General features: G+C 45.6%; 2 protein-coding genes across 12 annotated transcripts in view; one reads left to right on the forward strand and one right to left on the reverse strand.

Annotated features, from left to right (window-relative positions):
• EIPR1 (EARP complex and GARP complex interacting protein 1) overlaps window positions 1-27,051 on the forward strand; it is a 579,020-nt gene that overhangs the window by 531,012 nt on the left and 20,957 nt on the right. For all 6 annotated transcript variants that reach the window (XM_050754050.1, XM_050754049.1, XM_050754051.1 and 3 more), the window contains one exon: window positions 23,730-23,829. In XM_050754050.1, coding sequence (XP_050610007.1) covers window positions 23,730-23,829 — 100 coding nt within the window. The remainder of the gene's footprint in view (window positions 1-23,729; window positions 23,830-27,051) is intronic.
• The window catches only part of RPS7 (ribosomal protein S7), an 838,959-nt gene that overhangs the window by 346,277 nt on the left and 465,631 nt on the right, over window positions 1-27,051 (reverse strand). The window lies entirely within an intron of this gene.

Raw genomic sequence — 27,051 nt, forward strand, 5'->3', positions numbered from 1 at the left:
TCTGTACAATGAGGAGGAGCGTAGGAGTCACCTCCCAGGCTCACAGTCAGTGTGAGAAGGAGAATGCCATCCAGGTAGCCCAGGGCCTGCACCGAGCAGACACCTTAGGTGCCACCTACAATGAACCTGGTCCTCTGGGATCCTGTCCTGAAATGGTACTTGGCCTGCCTGGTCTTGCCCACGACTGCATCCCTTCTATGCCCGGGCCCGAGTGTGTCCTGCCCTGGCCCTGTAGTCACCTTTCTTAGGTGTGGTTCTCAGCCAGGTCCTCGGGCATTGCTCACAGATCCCCGTGTCCTCCTGTGTGAGGTCATCACCTGCGCTGAGCTCTCAAGGCTCTCATCAGTCCAGCCTCTGCTCATGTCCCTGGGCCAGGCCGCAAAGGACAGGGATGAGGACTGGGATTTGTTCCTGACTTACCAGAGGTGCCACTTTGGCCAGGTTCCTTAACAGACCTCTCTGAGCCCAGTTTCCCATCTTTAATCGTTGTTTTCCTGCCCAGTTCATGCTTTTCCCCACATATTCTTGGTGGATATAATAGTATTCTGTAGACGTTAACACACAACACACATACGGCAATGTCATGACAGCCTCCCTGCCTCACAAGGTTGTTCAGCGCCGTGCTGCGGGCTGTGACTGTTCATGTCTAGGTGGCAGGAGGATGGTGTGGTGCCGGCACCGTCATGCATGTGAGGACGCTCTTAGCGTGTCAGCAGGAGTGCCCAGGTGTCGGTGTTTAGGTGGCAGGAGGACGGTGTGGTGCCGGCACCATCATGCATGTGAGGACGCTCTTAGCGTGTCATAAGGAGTGCCCGGGTGTCGGTGTTTAGGTGGCAGGAGGATGGTGTGGTGCCGGCACCGTCATGCATGTGGAGGCGCTCTTAGCGTGTCAGCAGGAGTGCCCGGGTGTCGGTGTTTAGGTGGCAGGGGGATGGTGTGGTGCCGGCACCGTCATACGTGTGGAGACGCTCTTAGCATGTCAGCAGGAGTGCCCGGGTGTCGGTGTTGCTCTTGCCGTAATTATTAGTGCTCATTTGGCAAAACCCACTTTTTTCCACTTAAGTCCTGACCCGAGGGTCTCACGGGAAGGGAGGGCCGTCTTAAAGCTCCAGCTTCCATGCAGAGCTTAGGATGCAGTGGTCAGGCGATGGGTGCTAATTTGGGGCCTTCTTTACCTCTGGACCAAGTGCTGATGTGGGTCAATATCTACTAGGAAATCTGATTAATAACAAGCTGATTAATAACAAGGAATTTATTCCTCAAAGAAAAGGATTTTGATGAACTTTCTGGTAATTTTGTTCCTTTGTATTATGTGATAAGCCTTTAAAATCCTGCATTCTATAATAAATGTGTGGAATCTTAAAATAAGTTTTGCAAAAGCTTAGAGTTGAATTAAGTTCATTTTGAGACTTCTTCAAAGAGCTGTAATTGCAGGAGCACCAAAAGGTTTCCACGCTTGTCGGGTGCTTTAAAACATTAGGCAGTGCCGTAGCATGGACCTGAAGGCCCTGGCCCACTTGAGCACTTGCCAGTCACCTTGGGAAGTCACTGAGAGCTTTGGCTAGTGGGTGTGGGGCTGTGTGTGTGTGTGTGTGTGTGTGTGTGTGTGTGTGTGCGCGTGCGCGCGCGCATGCGTGCATGTGTGGTGCATGTTTGTGTTTCTAAAGGAAACCTTTGGTGAAACAGAAGCTACCCACTGCTGTGCAAATGGTCATAGCTCGTACTCTTCAGACGAAGGCCGGTTGAGGCCAAGAAGAGGGAGGAGCTGAGGGGATGTGACCTGTTCCTGTGGCTCCACGTCGGCATCACCTTTTTAAGTCATTTGTAGCGCTCCGTTGACTCATACATCTTTGAAGAGGGTAGTGAGTGAATAACAGGTAAGCAGCCATCAGAGGTAGTCATTTTCTTTTTTCTTTTTGATTTGCATTTTCCAGAGTTTTTTTTTTTTTTTTTTTTTTGAGACGGAATCTCGCAAGGTTGCCCAGGCTGGAGCGCAGTGGCGCGATCTCCGCTCACTGCAAGCTCCGCCTTCCGGGTTCACGCCATTCTCCTGCCTCAGCCTCCCGAGTAGCTGGGACTACAGGCGCCCACCACCACGCCCGGCTAATTTTTTTTTGTATTTTTAGTAGAGACGGGGTTTCACCGTGTTCGCTAGGATGGTCTCGATCTCCTGACCTTGTGATCCGCCCGCCTTGGCCTCCCAAAGTGCTGGGATTACAGGCGTGAGCCACTGCGCCCGGCATCTTCCAGAGTTTTTGACGTGCAAGTTTGCATGTTAGTCTGAAACTGTTCTAACTTGCTGGTGGAAAACACATACGGACTGAAAAGGCAGGATAATTACCTTGCTGAAATTCTTTTCTCACCTTTTATGAAAGAGAAAGCTATTTTCTTGAGGAGTCAAGTTCCTATCCCAGCAAGGAAAAACTGATGACAGATCAGGGATGTAGCCACAGGCCTGGGACCATCTGGCTAGCTGAACTCTCTGGAGTGTCTTTTGGAGGCCGTGGCCTTGTGACCACAGAGATGAACACTTATTTCAAAGCACAGGATCTTGACACTCAAGAGAGCAGGTCTCTTGTGCAAAGTAGGAGCGTCTTCCAGCCCAAGGGCAGGGCTTGGAAAGAGACTGCAGAGGCGTCCAGGGAGCAGTGCTCAGTTTTGTGAATACTGCCGCTTATAATTCAGCAGCTTCCCACACTTTTACAGCATGTGCCGCAGCGACACGGGCTGCAGGGGACCCCAGCATGAGTGAGGGATGGGACTTTCTTCTTTCCCTTCTATCAGGGCGTTGACCGCCACAGCCCTGGGCTCAGGCAGCCTGGGTCTGGTCTTATTTATTGTGCGTTCACCGTGTTGGGCCTCCCCAGCGTGGAGCATCGTGACACAGGGCCCTGGCTGCCGGAGCCTCGATGTGACGTCCTCCCACGAGGATGTCCCCAGCCGACACGGAGCACTCCTGCCCACTCTCGGGGACTCTTGCCTGTTGTTAAAGGTGGAAAAGGTAGAGAAACAAGAAGGAATTCTGAGCGGTTCAGTCAGACATGTGTAAAGCAAAAAGTTGGCTTTTCAGTTTCAGAATTTAAGCATGCGACGTATTCGATATTTTCAGCCAGTGACACTGAGCAGCACAAACCACAATTTAGTTTGCACAAAACAGCAAAATACAAGACATGCCAAACACATGTGTCCTCATTCCTGCTAGTTTTTTGTTTTGTTTCATTTTTAATTCTAGCAGTAACATGGATCCACACTACCCCCTCACTCTGTGGCCCTGGGCCTAATCCAGCCTGCCGCCTACTTGTGTAAATAAAGTTCTGTAGGATCCTGGTTGCTACCCTTTGGTTATATGTTGCCTGTAGCCACTTTAGGGCTACAGTGACAGAGCTGAATAGCTCAGAAGCCTGACCTGGCCCACAAAACTGAAAATACTTGTTATTGAACCCCTTATAGAGAAAGCCTGACGCCTGCTCAGGGTGGTGAGAACTTTGACTTCTATCTTTGAGATTTTTAAAGTTCTAAGGGAGAAGTTAGTGACTTCTCTATTGCTGTAATTCTTCACCCACTTAGGCCTCAACTCACTGGACATTTTACCCAGGTGGAACTTTGATGAAGAACAAGTCAACAAACTTTCCTTTGAAGGCTCCTTAGCTTGACTTCCAAAATAGATGCGATGAATGAAGAAGCAATTGTCACACAAGTGTGAGAAGCAGCCGGTACACATTTGACGGGTGGACAAACTTCCTAGTTGTTAGGAAACGCAGATTAAAAGCGAAGACATACCCTGTGAGGTCGGCTTGGGAAAGGGATCAGCACGGTCACTCTCACAGTTACGGCTGGGATCCAGTGTAACGTACCTTCTAGGAAGACAGTTTGGGAAATGTGTCTGTCTTTCGGCCCAGCAATTATAGCTCTAAGCACTTATCCTAAAGTGTGCCAAGAAGTCTGTCTCCAGGGTACTTATTGCTTCATTGTATGAATCAATTGTGTGAAAAATTAGAAACAACTGAAGTGTCATACACAGGAATTGGATTAAAAAATTATGGAAATTCACACGATAGAATTCTGTGTAGCCTTTGGAAAGAATTATATCTGTTTGATATGGAAAGTTACCCAGGATATATTTTAAGTTTAAAAAAAAAAAAGCAAGTTGCAGAATAACGTTAATAGCCTGATCACATTTTTGTAAGTCATAATTATGATTTTATTATACACACCAGTGTATGCATAGAAAAGACCTGGAAAGCTGCGTATCAATCACTTATTAACAATAGTTACCATCTGCGGGTGGGAGTATGAGAGACTTCTGCTTTTCTAAAGTTTGAAACTTTTTAATGGGCATATGTGACTGTGTTTACGGTGTAAAGTAATACAGCTTAACGTGAGACAGTAATACAGCTTAACGTGAGACTTCACAGAGGCAAGAGGCTTCTTGTGTTTTACTCAGAGGAGAACTCCTTTAATGCCCACTTAGGGCTGTTTATTATTTTGTTAACAAAACTTGTTAGATCTAAGTGTGTGTGCTTTTCACGGTGGCTGAGAGAGGAGAGAAGCCAGTGCAGACAGGGACGCACACAGAAGCAGAAGGAGTGGACAGCCATCCACAGGGCTGCTGACTGAATGTTCATAAAAGCAAACCCTATTCAGGCCTATTCAACACGCAGGAACCGGCTCTCTCCCCCGAGAGGAGTGTGAGTGTGATGCTGTCCTAACGGTGTTGAAATGGGTCATCACTGGCCTGTGCTCAGTGAAGCAGGCAAAAGGGGGATGATGCACCTCAAAGTAAATTCTAGGCAAAAGGCCTAAAATAACTAAAAAGAGACCAACGTTGAAACAGGACATCAAAAAATATCTTAAGGCAAATGAAAATGGAGCCACAATATACCAGAACTATGGGATGCAGCAAAAGCAGTTCTAAGAGGGAATTTAATAGGAATAAATGCCTATATTAAGAAAAAAAGAAAGATCTCAAATAATCAACTCAACTTTATACGTCAGGGACTAGAGGCAAGAACAAACTAAGCCCAAAGTTAGCAGAAGGAAGGAAATAACAAAGCCCAGAGCAGAAAAGTATGAAATAGAGATGAGAAAAGCAATTGAACTATCAAAACTAAGAGCTGCTTTTCGAAAAGATAAACAAGTTGACAAGCCTTTAGTGAGGCTAAGAAAAGTGAAAAAACACAAACAGTATCAGAAATAAGAGACAGTATAAATGGTTCCACAGAAATACAAAGGATCATAAGAGACTACTGTGAACAATCATGCATAAACAAATTGGATAACCTAGAAGAAATAGAGAAAACATACAACCTACCAAGACTGAATAAAGAATAGAAAATCTGAATAAATCAATAATGAGTAAAGACATTAAATCAGTAATCAAAAATCTCCCAAGAAAGAAAAGCCCAGGACCTGATGGCTTCACTGCTGAATTCTGTGAAACATTTTAAGAAGAATTAATGTTTAGTGGAGTATTTAGGGTTTTCTATATTAGGATCATGTTGTCTGCAAACACTTTTTCCTTTCTGATCTGGATGCCTTTTGCCTTTGCTTTCTTTTTCTTGCCTAATTCCTCTAGTTAGAACTTCCAGTTATTATGGTAGATAAAAGTGGCAAAAGTGGGCATCCTTGTCTTGTTCCTGATATTATAAGAAAAGCTTACAACTTTTCAGATGTTAGTTGTTGGCTAACACACATGCCATATATGTCTTTTTATTTTGTTGAGGTAAATTACTTCTATATCTAATTTATTTAGAGTTTTTATCATGAAAAGATGTTGAATTTTGAATTTCTTTTGAAAAGAATGTTTGAATTTATTTTGAAAAGATGTTGAAAAGAATTTCTTTTCAAATTCTTTCAACAAAATTAAGAAGAGGGAACACTTCCAAACTTGTTTTATGAGACCAGCATTAGTCTGATGTTAAAGCCTGACAAAGACACTACTAAAAGAGAAAATTACAGGCTAGAATATCTGATGAAAGTAGGTGCAAGTCCTCGATAAAATATTAGCAAACCAAATACAGCAGCACAGTAAAAGGATTATATACCATTATTAAGGGAGTTTTGTCCCTCAGATACAAGGATGGTTCAATATACCCAAGTCAGTAAATGTGATACACCACATTAACAAAATGGACAAAAACCATACAAGCATCTCAGTAGAGGCAGAAAATGCATTTGACAAAATTCAACATCTTTTCATGATAAAAACTCTAAATACATTAGATATAGAAGTAATTTACCTCAACAAAATAAAAGACATATGGCGTGTGTGTTAGCCAAAAACTAACATCTGAAAAGTTGTAAGCTTTTCTTATGATATCAGGAATAAGACAAGGATGCCCACTCTTGCCACTTTTATCTACCATAATAACTGGAAGTTCTAACTAGAGGAATTGGGCAAGAAAAAGAAATAAAAGGCAAAAGGCATCCAGATCAGAAAGGAGAAAGTGTTGTAGACAACATGATCCTAATATAGAAAACCCTAAATACTCCACTAACACATTGTTAGAATCAGTAAACAAATTCAGTAAAGTTGCAGGATACAAAATCTGCATACAAGAATCAGTTGCATTTCTGTATACTGACAATGAAATATCCAAGAAAGAAATTAAGAAAACAGTTCCATTTACAACAGCATCAAAAAGGTAAATTTCTTAGGAGTAACTTTTACCAAGGCAGTGAAAGATCTGTACACTGAAAACTATAAAACATTGATGAAAGAAATTGAAGAAGATGCAAACCAATGGAAAGATGTTCAGTGTTCATGGATGGGAAGAATTAATATTGTTAAAATGTCTATACCACCCAAAATGATCTACAGATTCAATGCAATCCCCATCAAAATTCTAATGGCATTTATCCATAGAAACAGAAAAAAAGTCCTGAAATTTTTATGGAACCCCAAAATACCTTGAATAAGTAAAGCGACTTTGAGAAAGAAGAACAAAGCCCAAGACATTACATTTCCTAATTTCTTATCATAAGACTGTTGTAATAGAAACAGGATAGTATGACATTACAAACTGAGATATAGACCAAAGGAACAGAATAGAAAGCTCAGAAATAAACCTACATGTGTATGGTCAACTAACCTTTGAGAAAGATACCAAGAATACACAATAGGAAAAAGATAGTCTCTTCAGTAAATGGTATAGGTTGTGTATCCGTGTTCTCAAAATTTGAAATCCTGAATGCTCCAAAATCTGAAACATTTTGAGCATGAATATGATGCCACAAGTGGAAAATTTTACACCTAATCTCATGTGGTGGGTTATAGTCAAAATGCAGGCCCATGACACACAGTTTATTAAGCATTCCCAATGGGAAAATAATCCTCCCACCCCCTTCAGCTGTAGGGTATGTTTTCTGCACACACCCCCACGAAGAGTAAGAAAATGTCATGTGTGCAGGCTGGATGTGCCAATGGCAGGTTCCCCGCAGTGTTCCACGTGGCCAAGACCTATGTGTGTTACTCACCATGTTTTTTGCTTATTCTTTGCATTTCTATATACTGACAGTGAACTATCCAAGAAAGAAATCAGGAAAACAGTTCCATTTACAAATCAAAAAGAATAAAATTTTTAGGAATAACTTTTTACCAAGCCAGTGAAACATCTGTACACTGAGAACTATAAACCATTGATAAAAGAAATTGAAGAAGATAAAAACAAATGGAAAAATGTTCGGTGTTCATGGATGGGGAAGAATTGTGTTCTTATGTGGTGTAAAGATAGTGTTGAAAATGTCAAAAAGGTCAGCAGATACCCCTGTAAGTAGTAGTGATACAAAAAAAAGGAAGCATTTATATTTATCTATAGCACAGAAAGTCATGCTGTCGGAGAAACTGGACAGTGATGTAAGTGTGAAACAGAAGAGTACCATGTTGGAATGATCACCATATATGAGTTGAAGAAATAGAAGGATAAAAAGGTTGAAGTTCTGTGCTGAAAGTAATGAACAGACGTTAATGAAAAATAGGAAAACACTGTATAAAGCAAAAAATGAAGATCTTAATTGTGTATTGAAAGAGTGGATTCATCAGCATTGCAGTGAGCACCTGCCACTTAATGGAATACTGCTCATGAAACAAGCAAAGATCTATCACGAAGAACCGAAAATTGAAGGGAACTATGAACATTCAACAGCCTGGTTGCAGAAATGTAAGAAAAGACACAGCATTAAATTTTAAAAGATGTGTGGTGATAAAACATCTGCTAATCACGAAGCAGTGAAGAAATTTATTGGCATGCTTGCCAAGCTCAAAACTGTTGAAAATCTCATCCCAGAACGAGTCTGTATTGCTGATGAAACATCACCGTTTTGGTGTTATTGCCCTGGAAAGACACCAACTTCAGCTGATAATAGAGCCCCTACAGGAATTAAGGATGTAAAGGAGAGAACAACTGTGTTAGGATGTGCTAAAGCAGCAGGCACATGAAGTGCAAACCTGGCTGTGATAGCAAAATTTTGTGCTCTTACTGTTTTCAAGGAGTGACTTTCTTACTATTCCATTATTCTAACAAAATGCATGGATCACCAGGAAAATCTTTTCTAGTTGATTTTACAAATATTTTATACTAATAGCTCATACTCACTTCTAGGAAGCTGTACTGGACAACAACTGTGAGATTTTGTTACTCCTTGACAACTGCTCTGTTCATCCTCCAGCTGAAATTCTCATCAAAAAGGATTTCTGTGTCATGTACTTTCCCCTAAATGTGACTTTATTAATTCAGCATTTGACCAGGGTATATTAGTCCATTCTCATGCTGCTAATAAAGACATACCTGAGACTGGGTAATTTACAAAGGAAAAGGGTTTAACTCACAGTTCCACATTGCTGGGGAGGCCTCAGGACACTTAATATCATGGTGGAACACAAAGAAGAAGCAGGCGCCTTCTTCACAGAGTGGCAGGACGGAATGAGTGCAAGCAGGGGAAATAAGAGATGCTGATAAAACCATTAGATCTCATGAGACTCACTCATTCTCACAAGAGCAGCATGGGAGAAATTGTCCCCATGATTCAATTATCTCCACCTGGTCCAGCCCTTCACATGTGGGAGCTGTGGGGATTATAATCCAGGGTGAGATTTGGGTGGGGATACAGCCAAACCATATCATTCTGCCCCTTCCCCATCCCAGATCTCATGTCCTCACATTTCAAAACACAATCATGACCTTCCAACAGTCCTCCAAAGTCTTATTCCAGCATTAACCCAAAAGTCCAAGTCCAGAGTCTTATCTGAGACAAGGCAAGTCCCTTCTGCCTATGCATCTGTAAAATCAAAAGAAATTTTGTTACTTCCTAGATATAATGGTGGTACAGGCATTGGGTAAATACACTCATTGCAGATGGGAGACATTGGCCAAAACAAAGGGGCTACAGGCCCCAGGCAAGTTGAAAGTCCAATAGGGCAGTCATTAAACCTTAAAGTTCCAAAATGATCTCCTTTGACTCCATGTCTCACATCCAGGTCATGCTGATGCAAGAGGTGGGCTCCCAGATTCCTTGGCCAGCTCTGCCACTGTGGCTTCACAGGGTACACCCCTCTGGCTGCTTTCATGGGCTGGCATTGAGTGTCTGCAGCTTTTCCAGGCACACAGTACAAGCTGTTGGTGGATCTACCATTCTTGGGTCTGGAGGACGGTGACCCTCTTCTCACAGTTTCACTAGGCTGTCCTCCAGTGGGGCACTGTGTGTGGGGGCTCCGACCCCACACTTCCTTTATGCACTGCCCTAACAGAGGTTCTTCATAAGGGCTCTGCCCCTGCAGCAAACTTCTGCCTGGACATCCAGACATTTTCATACATCCTCTGAAATCTAGGCAGAGGTTTCCAAACCTCAATTCTTGACTTCTTTTCACCCACAGGCTCAGTACCATGTGGAAGCACCAAAGCTTGGGGCTTATACCCTCTGAAGCAATGGCCTGAGCTATACCTTGGCCCCTTTTAGTCACAACTGGAGCAGAAGCAGCTGGGATGCAGGGCAGCATGTCCTAAGGCTGCGTAGAGCAAGGGGGCCCTAGACCTGGCCTGTGAAACCATTTTTTTCTCCTAGACCTCTGGGGTGTGATGGGAGCAGCTTCCGTGAAGGTCTCTGACATGCCTCAGAGAAATTTTCTCCATTGTGTTGGTGATTAACATTTGACTTCTTGTTACTTATACAAATTTCTGCAGCAGGCTTGAATTTCTCCCCAGAAAATGTTTTTTTCTTTTCTGTCACACAGTCAGACTGCAAATTTTCCAAACTTTTATGCTCTGCTTCCTCTTGAATGCACTTCCACTTAGAAATTTCTTCTGCCACATACCCTAAATCATCTCTCTGAAGTTCAAAGTTCCACAGATCTCTCAGGTGGGGGCAAAATGCCACCAGTTTATTTGCTAAAGCATAGCAAGTGACCATTACTCCAGTTCCCAACAAGTTCCTCATCTCCATCTCAGACCACCTCAGTCTGGACTTTATTGTCCGTATCACTGTAAGCATTTTGGTCAAAGCCATTCAACAAGTCTGTAGGAAGTTTCAAACTGCTACATCTTTTTTGTCTTGTGAGCCCTCCAAGTCTCTAGGAAGTTCCACACTTTTCCACATTTTCCGATCTTCTGAGCCCTCCAAACTGTTCCAACCTCTGCCTGTTACCTAGTTCTAATGTCACTTTCACATTATCGAGTATGTTTACGACAGTGCCCCACTCTCTGCAATACCAATTTACTGTATTAGTCTGTTCTCGTGTTGCTAATAAAGACATAGCTGAGACTGGGTAATTTATAAAGAAAAAGGGGTTCAATGGACTTACAGTTCCACATGGCTGGGGAGGCCTCACAATCATGGTGGAAGGTGAAGGAGGAGCAAAGGCACATCTTACACAGCATCAGGCAAGAGAGCGTGTGCAGGGGAACTGCCCTTTGTGAAACCATCAGATCTCATGAGACTTATTCACTGTCATGAGAACAGCATGGGAAAAACCTGTCCCCATGATTCCATCACCTCCCACCACGCCCGTCCTTCGACCAAATTACAATTTAACATGAGATTTGGGTGAGAACACCAAGCCAGACCTTATCAGTATTGGCCTTGGCAATGATCTTTTGGATAAGACACAAAAGCACAGGCAGCAAAAGCAAAAATAAACAAATGAGAGTGCATCAGATTTAAAAGTTTCTGCACAGCAAAAGAAACATTGGCAAAATGAAAAGGCAGTGCACGGAGTGGAAGAAACCATACATCCAATAAGGGGTTAATATCCAAACTACATAAAGAACTCATACAACTCAACAGCAAGCAAACAGAATAACCCAGCTTAAAAATGAGCAAAGGACCTGAGTAGACATTTTTCTAAAGAAGACATACAGATATCCAATAGGCACATGAAAAGGTGCTCAACGTCACTAACCATCGGAAAAATGGAAATGAAAACCACAATGAGACATCACCTCACACCTTTGAGGACGTGACCAGCATGAAAAAGACGCAAGATAAGTCTTCGGGAGAATGTGGAGAAAAGGAAACAGTTTTATATATTCAAGGTGGGAATGAACAAAATGGAAAACAGTTTGGAGGTTCCTCAAAAATTAAAAATAGAACTACAGCCCAGCAGTCCCACTTCTGGCTACATATCCAAAGGAAATGAAATCAGTAGCTCAAAGAGATCCCTGCACCTCCACGTCAATGGCAGCTTTATTCACAGTAGCCAAGATGTAGAAAATACGTAATTGTCCATTTGACAGATGAAGGGTTAAAGAAATTGTGGTAGATCCATATAGAGTGGAATGTTATTCAGTCTTTACAAAGAAGGCAGTTCTGCCATTTGAAACAATATGGATGAACCTGGAGGACATTGTGCTAAGTAAAATGAAACAGAAAAAGACAAATACTGCACGATCTCACCTACCTGTGGAATCTGAAGAAGTCAAACTCCTAGAAAGGAAGAGTACAATGGTGGTTACCAGAGGCTGGTGGGAGAGGTTGGAAATTGGGAGGTGTTGGTCAAAGATTGGGAACATTCACCTTATAAGATGAATGCATTCTGGACACCTCATGTACAGCATGAGAACTATAGTTAATAATAATATATTGTGTACTTGAAATTGGCTAAGAGAATGCATCTTAAGTGTTCGCATGATAAAAAAGGCAGTTAACTATATGAGGTGATGGATATGTTACTTAGTATAATTGTGGCAGTCATTTCACAATGTATGTGCCTATCAACACATCACATTGTGGCCAGGCGTGGTGGCTGATTTCTGTAATTCCAGCACTTTGGGAGACTGAGCCAGAAGGATTGCTTGAGCCCGGGAGTTCGAGACTAGCCTAGGCAATGCAGGGAGATACAAAAAAATTAAAAATTAACCAAGCATGGTGGCATGTGCCTGTGGTCCCAGCTACTTGAGAGGCTGAGGTGGGAGGACTGGTTGGACCCAGGAGGTCAAGGCTGCAGTGAGCTGTGATTGCACCACTGCACTCCAGCCTGGGTGACAAAGCAATACCCTGACACCCACACACCACAGTGTACTACCTAAATACACACAAATTCCATTCGTCAAGGACACTTCAGTAAATCTAGGGGGAAAAAAACCCCCAACAATATGATCTGAAGCAGTATTTTCCAAATGTGTTTTGACCGGACCTACAGATAGTTTTACATAATGACTGCCCCCATACATGTAAATATATGTGCACGTAACTGAAATATACTGTTCACAAGGGAGTACTCACATTGAAAACCTGTGGCACACTGTGCTCCACTCCATTCCACACCAGCCTGGTGCTGGCCCTCGTGCCCTGATGTGGCTTCATGGCCCGTCACAGGCCGCAGCCCCCAGCGGAGGAGCTCCGGTGCTGGGATTCACGATATCTCACGAACCCTTAGGCGGCCCTTGGAGTAGGCAAGTTTCTCTTCAGATGTAGCAGGAGTTCCGGCAGGTTGTGGCATTGCCGGTGGCATTGCCAGCAGGGACTCAGGTGAGCCCGACGTTCAGACTCGGTAGGTCCAGTGCCATTACCGAGGGAGCTTGCATTTGAATTAGGAAGATGTCCGTGCCGGGATGTCGAAGGACTGCGTGTGGTGGGGAGGAGTCTTGTTGGAGCAGTTATCCCTGGGCAGCTCAGCCTTTGCCAGAGTGGCAGAAAACTTTCACACGGGGCTGCCTTTTCCTGGCCATGTATGGGGCAGGCAGTGTGCCTTGATCATGGGGCCCTGCAGCAGAGCCTGGAGCCTCGTGATAGAGCGTCCAGCCAGCCACCTCTGGTCCTTTGAGGTGAAGCCTGTTTGGCAGTCAGGGCTGGTTGGACAGACAGGCGTGCAGCACCCAATTCTGAATCTTTCTGGTTGAGCAACCCAATATGTAAAGTAAGGCGGATGTGACGGTATTCCAGGTAAAGCCGGGCGCGCGGTGGGAGCTCCGTAAGTGCCGGTGGCCGTTACGGCGTGGTTGAAGCTGACTTCCTGTTGGAAGTAGCACTTGAGCTTGAGACTCTGTCTGGTGAGTCCTTAAAGTAAGACACTGTATGTTTTCTTGTTTTAATAATGGCAGACAGCAAACACAGGCCGAGGTGGGACCAGGCAGAGACTACAGGGAGACAAATTTAGCTGCTAAGATGGGAATCAGGCAAGTGGTGTCTCCAGACAACCTGGGATGAAATAACAAACCCATGGCCAGATCTTAGGTTAGATTGAAGAAAAGGCAACACAACAGACATTAAAAAGTACAATTCAGTGAACTTTGTCTTGCATTTAGAGTTTGAGAATGATAGAGAGGTGTAACTACTCCAGAGGTTTGTTCCCGGGATGGTTCTCGTGGATGGAAGAGGCGGGTGCCATGGAGGAGCACTTCCTGCTCAATACATGGGGAGTTTATGGGTCACATGGGACATGTGGTTGGAGCTGGGGAGTCCACTGGACAAACCGGTTCTGGCTTTGTCCACAGGCATGCCGCCATGCCGTTCCAGCCCTCGGAACAGGTGCGGGCAGGTTTGGGAGGAGGAGCATAGAGAGAACAGAGGGCAGGTGTCCACCCTGGGGGCTACCTGCGGGGCTGCACCTTGACCTGGCCCCAGCAGCCCCTTGCGAATTGATTCACAAGCAAAACCTCTTTTTTAATGAGGTACTTTGGATACTGAGTAGCAAACCCTTTCCATGGGGTTCTAAGGTGAACCAGTCTTCACTGAGTTGTGCTTGATACACAGACTTTTTCTAAGTTTATTTTTTATGCATTTAAGAATGCACAGAACATCCTCACATACTCAGAGGGGGTGGGATGAATTCTTCCCTCCTCCTTCGTCAGCACACAGTTTACTAAGGGCCTCTTAGGTGCCCGTCACAGCCTGTGCTGGCTGTTTGCATGTTCCCATGAGTGGGAGGTGTGAGCTCGTTGCTCCTACAGTGGAGAGTCTGGCCAGGAACGTGGGTGCCAGTGGTGACCCAGGTTCTGCATGTGTGGGGCTGTGCAGGCTGCCACCTGGAAAGGACCAGGGAAAGTCCCAGCGACCTTTGCGGATCCGTCAATTCCGTGGGAGGAAGTGGTGTTTCGCCAAGGCCTGAGAACGTGCAGGCCAAGTGATAGGAAATAGGCCACATCTCTCTCCGTCGTCATCTGCGAACTACGCATTTTATTGTAAGCGATGTGCCCTTCCAGCTTCAGTCCTGGTCCTGTGAAGAAGAATCCATCTCACCAGTCTCAGGCTTCTGCAGTTTATAGGAGCCTGAGGCTCCTGCGCTCAGATTCTTCTGAATTGTCTTTCTTGACCCTTTCCCTCTTTGCCTTGACATTTATCTCTTAACGAGAAACAGACACACAGAACTGTGATTGGTTAGGGAACCACCCGCCACTACTCTGCAAATATGTAGCCACCACCCATGGCTGTGTTTCCAGAAACCCACGAAGCTTCTGCTTATGTAGTTGGTTTCCTAGACTTCTAGCAAGATGATATCTCAATCTGGTCTCTCTGAAAGCGAAGCCATGATGTCATCGTGCACCCATCTACCCAGATGACAGGTTTTCAGTCTGTCTGGCAATCACTCTTCAGGGCCCTCCATGCCCAGGCCTCCCTCCCACAGACTCAGTCAGTACCGAGGCTCAAGTGCCATGTGACCTTCCTCCATTTCCCTGTGCTCTTTGCAGACTTCATCACAACCTTACAATGTTCTCTGTGATCTTCAGAACCCAAGACGCGTTTCTTGAAAACTTCACCTGTGAGAACTTGAAGCCAGGTTATTTTATAAAGCAAATCAATATTACCTCCTGTACTCTTTAAGCCTTTTTTTTGCTTCTTTTTGAGTTATAGTTTTTCTTCATAGATCTAAAAAGTTACTTATAGAGCCACTTGAAACTCATTTTTTTGTTTCCTCTGATAATATGACTGAGAAATATGAGCTTTTTCATAGAGAAGTATATCCCTTGGCCCACGCCAAGGCAGACATAAAATCAGTAGCATGCAGAGAAAATGAGTGGAGTAGCACACCATGATTTCCTGCAGGAAATACCTTCCTCTCCCCCACTTCTTTTATTCCACGCCTGGAGCAAAACTAGACTAAGGTGAACCATTTTCTTCTAGCCAGGGGAAGAAGGCGTTGCGGTGATATGTCTGCAGGGAGAGCGTCTTTTAGAACATATGCTCCTCTTAAGTGCAGGATGCTGTGCTGCTGGATGTGCATGTAGAGGCAAATGTTTGATTCGGCTTTGAATCTCTGCCACTTTGGAATTGGGATCCATTCAAATGCATATGTGTCTTGCTAAGCAAAAAAAAAAAAAAAAAAAAAAAAAGTCTCGAGGGGATTTGGGAAACAAGTTTTCAGGAGCACTGATTATGACCATCAGCTCCCTAGGACACGAAATGGATGCTTCAGAATGTCCCAGAGCTGTCCGTGGCCATCGTGTGCATGTGCACCTGACTCTATAAATGCTCTAGAGTGTAGCATGGCCATTGTGTGCATATGTCCTCAACTGACTGAATACTCTAGAGTGTACCTCAGCCAATGTGTGCGTGTGTTCCTGACTCACGGTGAATGTTCTAGAGTGTACCTCAGCCATTGTGTGCTTGTGTTCTTGACTCACTGTGAATGTTCTATAGTGTACCTTGGCCATTGTGTGCATGTGTTCCATATGCACTGTGAATGTTCTAGAGTGTACCTCAGCCATTGTGTGCGTGTGTTCCCGACTCACGGTGAATGTTCTAGAGTGTACCTCAGCCATTGTGTGCTTGTGTTCTTGACTCACTGTGAATGTTCTAGAGTGTGCCTCGGCCATTGTGTGCATGTGTTCCATATGCACTGTGAATGTTCTAGAGTGTACCTCAGCCATTGTGTGCGTGTGTTCTTGACTCACTGTGAATGTTCTAGAGTGTACCTCGGCCATTGCGTGCTTGTGTACCTGACTCACTGTGAATGCTCAAGAGTGTACCTCGGCCATTGTATGCGTGTATTCCCCACTCACTGTGAATGTTCTAGAGTGTACCTCAGCCATTGTGTGCGTGTGTTCTTGACTCACTGTGAATGTTCTAGAGTGTACCTCAGCCATTGTGTGCGTGTGTTCTTGACTCACTGTGAATATTCTAGAGTGTACCTCGGCCATTGTGTGCGTGTGTTCTGGACTCACTCTGAATGTTCTAGAGTGTGCCTCGGCCATTGTGTGCGTGTGTTCTTGACTCACTGTGAATGTTCTAAAGTGTACCACGGTCATCGTGTGCATGTGCACCTGACAATAAATGCTCTAAAATGTACCATGGCCATTGTGTGCATGTGTCTTCAACTCACTGTTAATGCTCTAGAGTGTACCATGGTTATGGTGCGTGTGTGCACCTGACTCTGTAAATGCTCTAGAATGTACCACGGCCATCATATACATGTGCACCTGACTCACTGAATGCTCTAGAGTGTACCATGGTCATGGTGCGTGTGTGCACCTGACTCTGTAAATGCTCTAGAATGTACCATGGCCATCATGTACATGTGCACCTGACTCACTGTGAATGCTCTAGAGTGTACTTCAGTCACTGCAACTGTATGTACCTGACTCTATAAATGCTCTAGAATGTACTACAGCCATTGTGTGCGTGTACCTGACTCTCTCAATGCTCTAAAATGTACCATGGCCATTGTGTGCGTGTGTCCCCACTCACTGTGCATACTCTAGCGTGTACCTCAGCCATTGTGTGCGTGTGTTCCTGACTCTATAAATGCTCTAGAATGTCCTATGGCCATTGTGTGTGTGCACACCTGACTCATTTTAAATGCTCTATGGCAGTAGTCCCCACATTTTCAGCACCAGGGACCAGTTTCGTGGAAGACAATTTTTCCATGGACAGGGTGGATGGTTTCGGGATGAAACTTCCACCTCAAATCATCAGGCATTAGATTCTCATAAGGAGTGCACAGCCTAGATCCCTTGTGTGCACAGTTCACAACAGGGTTCCCGCTCCTGTGAGAATCTAATGCCTCTTGATTTGACAGGAGACAGAGCTCAGGCTGTAATGTCACTTGCCCACTCTTCACCTCCTGCTGTGTGGCTCACTTCCTTACAGGACATGGATTGATACCAGTCCATAGTCCTAGGGTTGGGGACTCTTGCCCTAAGAATGTACTCGGGCCATCATGTGCCCGAGTGAATGCTATGAATGCTGCATTGAATGCTCTGGAGTGTACCAGAGACATGCAGGGTGTGCGCCTGACTCACTGTGAACGCTCTAGAGTGTTCCAGGGTCGTGTTGGGTGTGCACCTGACTCACTGTGAATGTCTAGAGTGTACCAGAGCCATGCTGGGTGTGCACCTGACTCACTGTGAGTGCTCTAGAGTGTACCAGGGTCGTGTTGGGTGTGCACCTGACTCACTGTGAATGCTCTAAAGTGTACCAGGGTCGTGTTGGGTGTGCACCTGACTCACTGTGAACGCTCTAGAGTGTACCAGAGCCATGCAGGGTATGCACCTGACTCACTGTGAATGCTCTAGAGTGTGCCAGGGTCGTGTTGGGTGTGCACCTGACTCACTGTGAATGTCTAGAGTGTACCAGGGCTGTGTTGGGTGTGCACCTGACTCACTGTGAATGTCTAGAGTGTGCCAGGGCCGTGTTGGGTGTGCACCTGACTCACTGTGAATGCTCTAAAGTGTACCAGGGTCGTGTTGGGTGTGCACCTGACTCACTGTGAACGCTCTAGAGTGTACCAGAGCCATGCAGGGTATGCACCTGACTCACTGTGAATGCTCTAGAGTGTGCCAGGGTCGTGTTGGGTGTGCACCTTACTCACTGAATGCTCTAGAGTGTGCCAGGGCCGTGTTGGGTGTGCACCTGACTCACTGTGAATGCTCTAGAGTGTACCAGAGCCATGCAGGGTATGCACCTGACTCAGTGTGAATGCTCTAGAGTGTACCGGGGTCGTGTTGGATGTGCACCTGACTCACTGTGAATGCTCTAGAGTGTGCCAGGGTCGTGTTGGATGTGCACCTTACTCACTGAATGCTCTAGAGTGTGCCAGGGTCGTGTTGGATGTGCACCTTACTCACTGAATGCTCTAGAGTGTGCCAGGGCCGTGTTGGGTGTGCACCTGACTCACTGTGAATGCTCTAGAGTGTACCAGGGTCGTGTTGGATGTGCACCTGACTCACTGTGAATGCTCTAGAGTGTACCAGAGCCATGCTGGGTGTGCACCTGACTCACTGTGAATGCTCTAGAGTGTACCAGGGTCGTGTTGGATGTGCACCTGACTCACTGTGAATGCTCTAGAGTGTGCCAGGGCCGTGTTGGGTGTGCACCTGACTCACTGTGAATGCTCTAGAGTGTACCAGAGCCATGCAGGGTATGCACCTGACTCAGTGTGAATGCTCTAGAGTGTACCGGGGTCATGTTGGGTGTGCACCTGACTCACTGTGAATGTCTAGCATGTACCAGAGCCATGCAGGGTATGCACCTGACTCACTGTGAATGCTCTAGAGTATACCAGGATCGTGTTGGATGTGCACCTGACTCACTGTGAATGCTCTAGAGTGTACCGGGATCGTGTTGGGTGTGCACCTGACTCACTGTGAATGCTCTAGAGTGTACCGGGGTCATGTTGGATGTGCACCTGACTCACTGTGAATGCTCTAGAGTGTACTGGGGTCATGTTGGATGTGCACCTGACTCACTGTGAATGCTCTAGAGTGTACCGGGATCGTGTTGGGTGTGCACCTGACTCACTGTGAATGCTCTAGAGTGTACCGGGGTCATGTTGGATGTGCACCTGACTCACTGTGAATGCTCTAGAGTGTACCGGGGTCGTGTTGGATGTGCACCTTACTCACTGTGAATGCTCTAGAGTGTGCCAGGGCCGTGTTGGGTGTGCACCTGACTCACTGTGAATGCTCTAGAGTGTACCAGAGCCATGCAGGGTATGCACCTGACTCACTGTGAATGCTCTAGAGTGTACCGGGGTCATGTTGGGTGTGCACCTGACTCACTGTGAATGCTCTAGAGTATACCAGGATCGTGTTGGATGTGTACCTGACTCACTGTGAATGTCTAGCGTGTACCAGAGCCATTCAGGGTATGCACCTGACTCACTGTGAATGCTCTAGAGTATACCAGGATCGTGTTGGATGTGCACCTGACTCACTGTGAATGCTCTAGAGTGTACCGGGGTCGTGTTGGGTGTGCACCTGACTCACTGTGAATGCTCTAGAGTGTACCGGGGTCATGTTGGATGTGCACCTGACTCACTGTGAATGCTCTAGAGTGTACCAGGGCCGTGTTGGGTGTGCCCCTGACTCACGTGTATTTAGCATTGCTTTTGAGGGGTTGGGGAGGGAAACCTCCCTTACTGCCTGGGAGTGGCCATGGGGGTTTCTCAGCTAAGGTGACAGTCGCACTCTGTGTGGTGTATCAGGGTAGCCAGTGGGGCCTCTGAAGATTCTCGTGTGGGGCCCGGAAGTGGTATCTCAGACTGGTACCGTGCAGGGTCTTGCTGGTTGTAGCCTTTTTGTGACACGTGGTTTCTGAATATCTGCCATCAGATTTGACCCGTGATGCTGGTGTCTGCCTCCCTCTATGGAGCGTGTTGCTTCACAGAGGGTGGCTTCCGCTTCTCCACTAATCTCCAGTGGGATATAACATACACCTCTTTGTACAGTGCTTTTACTTGAGTTTAACTCAATTTTTAAAAAAATTTGGATTAAAATCTTAGCTATCTGAAATATTTAGGGTTATTCTTTTTAATTTTTGTATTTGTTAATTGACAAATTGCAGTTGTATGAGGTTACTTTTCTTGAGTTTTATTAAGCACCTATGTTTAACCTCAATAACATTAAAACATTTAGATGAAAACTTTTCAAAACGTATTTTGATGTTTACTACTTTTTAGCTAGAACTTCCTGCAGGTAAACCCCAGTGATGCTTGGCCATGACTAAGAACAGTTCCTTCCACAAACTAAGACTGTGCTGCTCTTACCGCTTTGTGAGTACACGCTAGTGTTTCAAATTCCATCCAAAACCAGCTGCCCTGGGTTATGGAGTCTTATCAATTCCTGTATTTTTGCTTCCTTCCCCCCAGTCTGATTTGCTCTGAATTAATCATCTTTTATAGCTTGCTGAATCACCTACATTTCTGTTTGGAGCCACCCCGTTTCTCTCCTCGTCCACGATTTTGTTCTCTTGTGGATTCAGAAACCAGAGGGTGGCACAGGTTGGGACTGTGGGCAGTTGGAAGGGGCACCCTCATCTTCTGAGGAAGGACTTGAGGATGCCGCTCTTTAAAACACAGTGTTCGAAGCTTCAGAGCTGTCCAGAGGCCTTTAAAACATTGCCTCGTTCTAGAGTTGTTGGCTCTTTTCCAAATCCAAATGTACTAACGGTGATAACTAAATTTATTTTAAAATAGTCTCGTTTGTTAATATGACATCTTCACTCTTACCTGGAATTCTTCACTCTTACTTAGAATTTGTCGACAGGTATTAAGTGTTGTGTGCCCCAAAGGTTGCCGGTCACTGTGGGGAACACAGAAGAGTTTTAATATGTGGGGTGCATGATTCAGAAACCTTTGCTCTCCTTAGAGACACTGTAGTCAGATATTCATGGCACCGAAGGAGGTAGCCAAGATGGGTGTTTGTGCATTATTAAAATTGGTCTATGGGAAACATGTGGATAACTTATGAGCTCTTAACTTTGATTCATAATTAGGTCGTCTTTGACATCAGACTGGCTAGTTCCCACCCTGCGACGTGTGAGTTAGTTGGGAAGGGAATCTGCCTTTCTGGAGCTTCTACTAAAGACCCCAACTGTCTTGGTGCTGACGTAGACTGCACCTTGCTGGTCCCACTCGGAGAAGTCACTGTCACTGCACGCGCTGGCATAGCCCACACGGATACTCCTTGCTCCAGCCTTTTGCTTGCTTGTTTTTGGTGGGAAGCCCATGTGAGTTCTAAGTGAGATCTGCTGGGGAGCTTATGAATCCATCTCAATTTACTGCCCGTCATATAGAAAATGTTCCGCACGGGGTCAGTGCGTTACCCCACCAGCACAAGATCTGTGGGCTGCCCATGACATCTTTCTCTCCCTGCATTCCTTTCATTCCTTGGAATTCATTGTCAAGCTGTTCGAACTCTACCTGTGTTTACCTGCAGTAACTGGGCTATGGAGAGAAGTGTCATCATTTTGCTCCAAACAAGTATCTTCACCATTAGGATCAGCCATTGTCTTAACTGGATGTGAGCAGTGGGTTTTGGAGCAGGTTTTTCAGCATCCTAGCGATAGAGTTTTGGTCTTGGTTACTACATATTATGTGTTTATTATGATTATGATTAGATAAGATACAATAAACTCTTGGTCTAATGTAGGCGTGGTGTGCCTTTGATCACAGTACTGTGAGCTTTCTGTGTGTTCCTTAAGCTACAAATGAGAAAGAGATTGTGGTTTTGAATGATGTTAATGTGATTACAAGTAATAATAGCTCCATGGACAGTCTCGAGATGATGGTGTAAGGGAGGTATGCTTGAGGGTGCCCTCAATCAATCCGTATTGTGTTCTGTTTAAAAAGAAATAGTGTGGCCGGGCGCGGTGGCTCAAGCCTGTAATCCCAGCACGTTGGGAGGCCGAGACGGGCGGATCACGAGGTCAGAAGATCGAGACCATCCTGGCTAATATGGTGAAACCCCGTCTCTACTAAGAAATACAAAAAACTAACCGGGCGAGGTGGTGGACGCCTGTAGTCCCAGCTACTCAGGAGGCTGAGGCAGGAGAATGGTGTAAACCCGGGAGGCGGAGCTTGCAGTGAGCTGAGATCTGGCCACTGCACCCCAGCCTGGGTGACAGAGTGAGACTCCGTCTCAAAAAAAAAAAAAAAAGAAATACTGTAGTACCTTATTGATGTCTTTAATTACTCCCAAGTTGAATCACATGGAATGAAATTCCCTTCTTTGTAAGTAAGCGTTTAAGAATTTCACCAGAGAAAACAGAGATCCATATTTGCGACCACACTGAAAAATTCTTGGTCTCTTTATGGCTTTATTGCAGAGGTGAGAGGATTTTGGTCTTTGTGGAGTAACTGAATACACATTGTATCATTTAGGATGGCTTTGGCTGCAGTTGATGGGAAACTGTGGCTCCAACTGGCTCAAACATTAGGAAATGGCCTCAGGTCAAAGGCAGGGCAGACCTTGAGCCTGGTGTGGCCGGTGGCAGCTCCTCTGCCCTGCTCTAAACTCTGTCCTCCCATCTCCTCCAGTATTTTGCCATTATCCTTGCGTGCCTAAGGAGATCGCTGCAAAGGATGTGGGCATCCTGTGCAAATCACCTTCTCCCCTCTGCCTCCCTAAGACTCTCCACCCTCCAGCCCCCACAGGCCTCCCTCACGTCTCGTTGGCCACTGCTGGTCAGCGTCTATTCCTTAGTTCCTGATGAAGCCCACGTTGGTGAGTGTCTTAGCTTGGGCTGCCATAAAAAGTGCCACATACTGGGTGGCGTCAACATGAAAATGTGTTCCTGGGGCGGGAAGTCTGGGATCAAAGTGCTGGCTGATTCATTTCCTGGTGAGGGCTCCCTTCCTGATGTGCAGACAGCTGCCTTCTCGCTGTGTCCTCACGTGATGGAGAGAGACAGAGGAAGCCTGCCCTCCAGGCCTCTTCGTCTCTTCTTATGAGGGCATGAGTCCCATTGCGAGGGCCCCACCCTCATGACCTCCTCTAACCCTAATCACCTCCCAAAGGTTCCATTTCAAGTACAGACAGTCCCTGACTTATGGCTTCTTGACTTTACAATGGCATGGAACCACTATGCATTTGTAGAAATTGCATTTTGAGTCCCATACAACCATTTTATCCAATCCATTACATGAGATATTCAGCACTTTCTTATAAAAGAGGTCTTGTGTTGGATGATTTTCCCAGCTGTAGGCTGATGTGAGTGTTGTGAGCGTGTTTAAGGTAGGCTAGGCTGGCTCTGACATTCACTGCATTTTCAGCTCACGGGGTTTTAAACTTACGATGGATGTGGGGACATAGCCCCCGTGTACATCGAGGATCATCTGCAGCGTCACACCGGGTGGGGGGCTGGGACTTTCACACACGAATCGGGGAGGGGGGCACAATTCATCACAGTGAGACAATAAAAGTGTTGTCAGCATTGCCAGATGACAATGTGATAAATACTCTAGCGACTACAGGCCAGGAAAAGAGTTCCTGCGTCACGAAGAATGTGTATCACAGCTCTCAGCTACCACCCTGGGTATCTCAAATGTTTATGTTAACATTTGGTACTTCTCTTTCTCTTAGTGTCGTGTGGGAGCCAATGGGAGATGGGAAGAAAATCATTTCATTGGCCGATAACCATATCCTGCTGTGGGATTTACAGGAAAGCTCAAGCCAGGCTGTGGTGAGTAAAAGGAACAACACAGCGTTTGTTTTTGTATTTTTTTTTTTTTTTTTTTGAGACGGAGTCTCACGCTGTTGCCCAGGCTGGAGTGCAGTGGCGCGATCTCGGCTCACTGCAAGCTCCGCCTCCTGGGTTCACGCCATTCTCCTGCCTCAGCCTCCTGAGTAGCTAGGACTACAGGCACCCGCCACCGCGCCCGGCTAATTTTTTTTGTATTTTTAGTAGAGACGGGGTTTCACTGTGGTCTCGATCTCCTGACCTTGTGATCCGCCCGCCTCGGCCTCCCTGTTTTTGTATTTTTAAACGAAACCGCATGTTCTCACTCATAGGTGGGAATTGAACAATGAGAACACTTGACACAGGGTGGGGAACACCACACACCAGGGCCTGGGGTGGTGGGAGCGGGGAGGGATAACATTAGGAGATACACCTAATGTAAATGACGAGTTAATGGGTGCAGCACACCAACATGGCACATGTATGCGTATGTAACAAACCTGCACGTTGTGCACAGGTACCCTAGAACTTAAAGTATCATAACAAATAATAAATAAATAAATAAATAGGGCCTTTGGGCTAAATTCAGAATATAATTCTTGATTCACAACAGTTTAGAATTTTGACCTTAGTTAATGAACAGACTGAATCATCAATCAAAGAACTGAGTGATGGGGTCTTTCAGGTGAAAGCCGTTTAGATGTCACTCAGGGCTTGTGAGAGATGACGCACAGAACCCAGCTGTTTGCAAAACATCTGCCTTTTGCTGCACTTTGAGCAAAGGAGGGAGTGGGATGCCCAGGAGTATTTTCTACTGTTTCAAGCGTGCTGTCCTTTTGATGAATGGATTCTTAAAGTATATTTGGGTAAAATCATACTTTAAGTAGGAGCAATTATAACATTTTAATTTCATAGTGGTGCCTCGCTCTTTTCATGTATTTGCATGAGTTATGAAAATAACGTTTAGCACTTTCTTTGGGTTGAGTTTTGCTTTTAAATATGCATCGTTTGAATACTTTGTCTCTCACAGAGTAAATATTAATATATATTTTTCATATTTGATTTCTTAAAATTTTCTGCTTTAAAATGTGGTTTTTACATGCATTCATAATTTCATTGCGTTTGTTTATGTCAAAGTAACCACTTTAGAAAAGAGAAAAGGGAAGAACTTTGAACTGATAGCGCTTACAATGTCATTTATGCCTCCGGGGCTGTGTTGCCTACACACAGTCAAAGGGATCGCGCAAGCATCCATTGAATAGATTTCTCCAGTGATGGCCTCATCTTATATTTATTTGTTCCTCACATGTTTTTTTAGCTCTTCTCCCTCATGGTGCCTTAGAATATCAATAAGTCCTTTCCTCACCCCTCTAGGCTGACGAGGTGGCATGAATAATGATCCATCATTATTAATAAGTGGCACAGAAGTAAGACTTAAAAATATTAAATGTCCTGTTAAAGCTTTAAACCTCTGAATGGACAAAAGGGAGTCTCACAGCCTTCACTGTGAAATTAAGTGTTGGGCATTCACCCGGAGCATCAGTGGTATTTAAGGAAGAGATTTATTATTTTTATGAGAAACTTTAAATATAAGGCATAGCTTCATATCTTGGAGTAGAATGCAAATTTCACACAAACTTTTAAGATAAAACAGGAAACTTGAATCATATCTCATGCCTGAGATTGACCCCTGTGGACCACACCTGCAGGCCGGGGAGATATGTTCATAGTCTCCACCTTCCAGGAAATTTGGCAGAGTCCTGGTCATGGTCGAAGGCGATGCCTTCCTTGTCCCTTCCCTCTCTGTGTTTTCGCAGGGCGTTCCCACTTAACCGTAAACCTCCAGGAAGAAGGAGGAAAATACTTTCCCATTAAAACGCCAGGCTCATGGTAGGCTTTAGGCAAGACACTTGTGCAGAGGGCCCAGCTCCTGGTGTAGACACCTGGGGAGAGGGCTCTGCTCCTGGTGCAGACACTTAGGCAGAGGGCCCAGCTCCTGGTGTAGACACCTGGGGAGAGGGCTCTGCTCCTGGTGCAGACACTTGGGGAGAGGGCTCTGCTCCTGGTGTAGACACTTGGGCAGAGGGTCCCGCTCCTGGTGTAGACACCCGGGGAGAGGGCTCTGCTCCTGGTGTGGGAAGAGCTGGCTGGAGCCTTCTGCACACCTACTGTGCTCGCCGTCTCAGGGAGGTTGCCAGGGAGAAAGGAAACCCCAAGTCCCACACGTTAGGATGCGGCAGGTTCTCATCTGCCCCAACTTTGGAGACCTATTCTGTAATCAAACTGTGAACACATCTTCAGAGCCTCGGTCATCTCAAATGGATTTCATGGTAGGGTGATTAATCTGTAACTTATTTTCTGCAGAGATCAATTTAGTTTTCTCTCCCCCTTTTTTATCCACTGTCAGCAGTTCTGTCAATATCACTTTGCGACCCTCCACTACAGTATTTAATACAGAAACCTTCCAATCGATTTCAGCCATCTTCACACCCAGCTTCTCAATGTTTTTTTATTGTTTGAGGATATTGCCTTCTGTGGTGAATCTAATCTCATGCTCACTGCATCATTACCTTTTGCAATTAAATCGGAGATTCCTTGCCATTTATAATCATTAGCAGAACTCAGGGGAGGCCTGGAGTGGAAGGTTCCGTGGGGGCCACAGACCCCGGTGAGGGCAGAGGGATGGCCGCCTTGTGTCTGTGCTTGCTCATTCATCTTCGCCTCTCCCAGCTTTCACTCGCCATGAAATAAATAGCTTCTGTCAAGGAGCCGACAGTAAGCCAGAAGAAGGAAGCTTGCTTGAGGATTCGCTGCCACCTCTGCCTTCTGTTCACACAGGAGAGCAGGAGCTCCTTGAAGGTGGCCATCTAGAGAGTGCCATCTGCTCGGCGTGACACACAGCACCTCTTCGAAGGAAGGGAGTGTGCTTCAGGAACACAGTGTTTCTGTTGGAAAGTTTCTAATCAGAGGTTTAAAATGCACCGCAGGAGGATCAGATAAACAAACATAAGCTGGGGGTGCTCCTAGCGACAGCAGCAATGCCACGTTCAGGGTGTCTGTAAATGCAAACAGTGTTTGTGTTTTGGGGACCAAGAGAGCAGTGGGCAGAAGCCGAGTTTAATGTCAGGGCTTGTGGGGAGGGCTCAGAACTTGGTGGCGGTTGGTGGGTTCTGTGGCCCCTGCCAGTGCACCTCGGAAAGCCTGTTCTGTTTCCATCTTTCACGT

The sequence above is a fragment of the Macaca thibetana genome, chromosome 13, assembly GCF_024542745.1.
Source record: "Macaca thibetana thibetana isolate TM-01 chromosome 13, ASM2454274v1, whole genome shotgun sequence".
NCBI classification, from domain to species: domain Eukaryota; kingdom Metazoa; phylum Chordata; class Mammalia; order Primates; family Cercopithecidae; genus Macaca; species Macaca thibetana.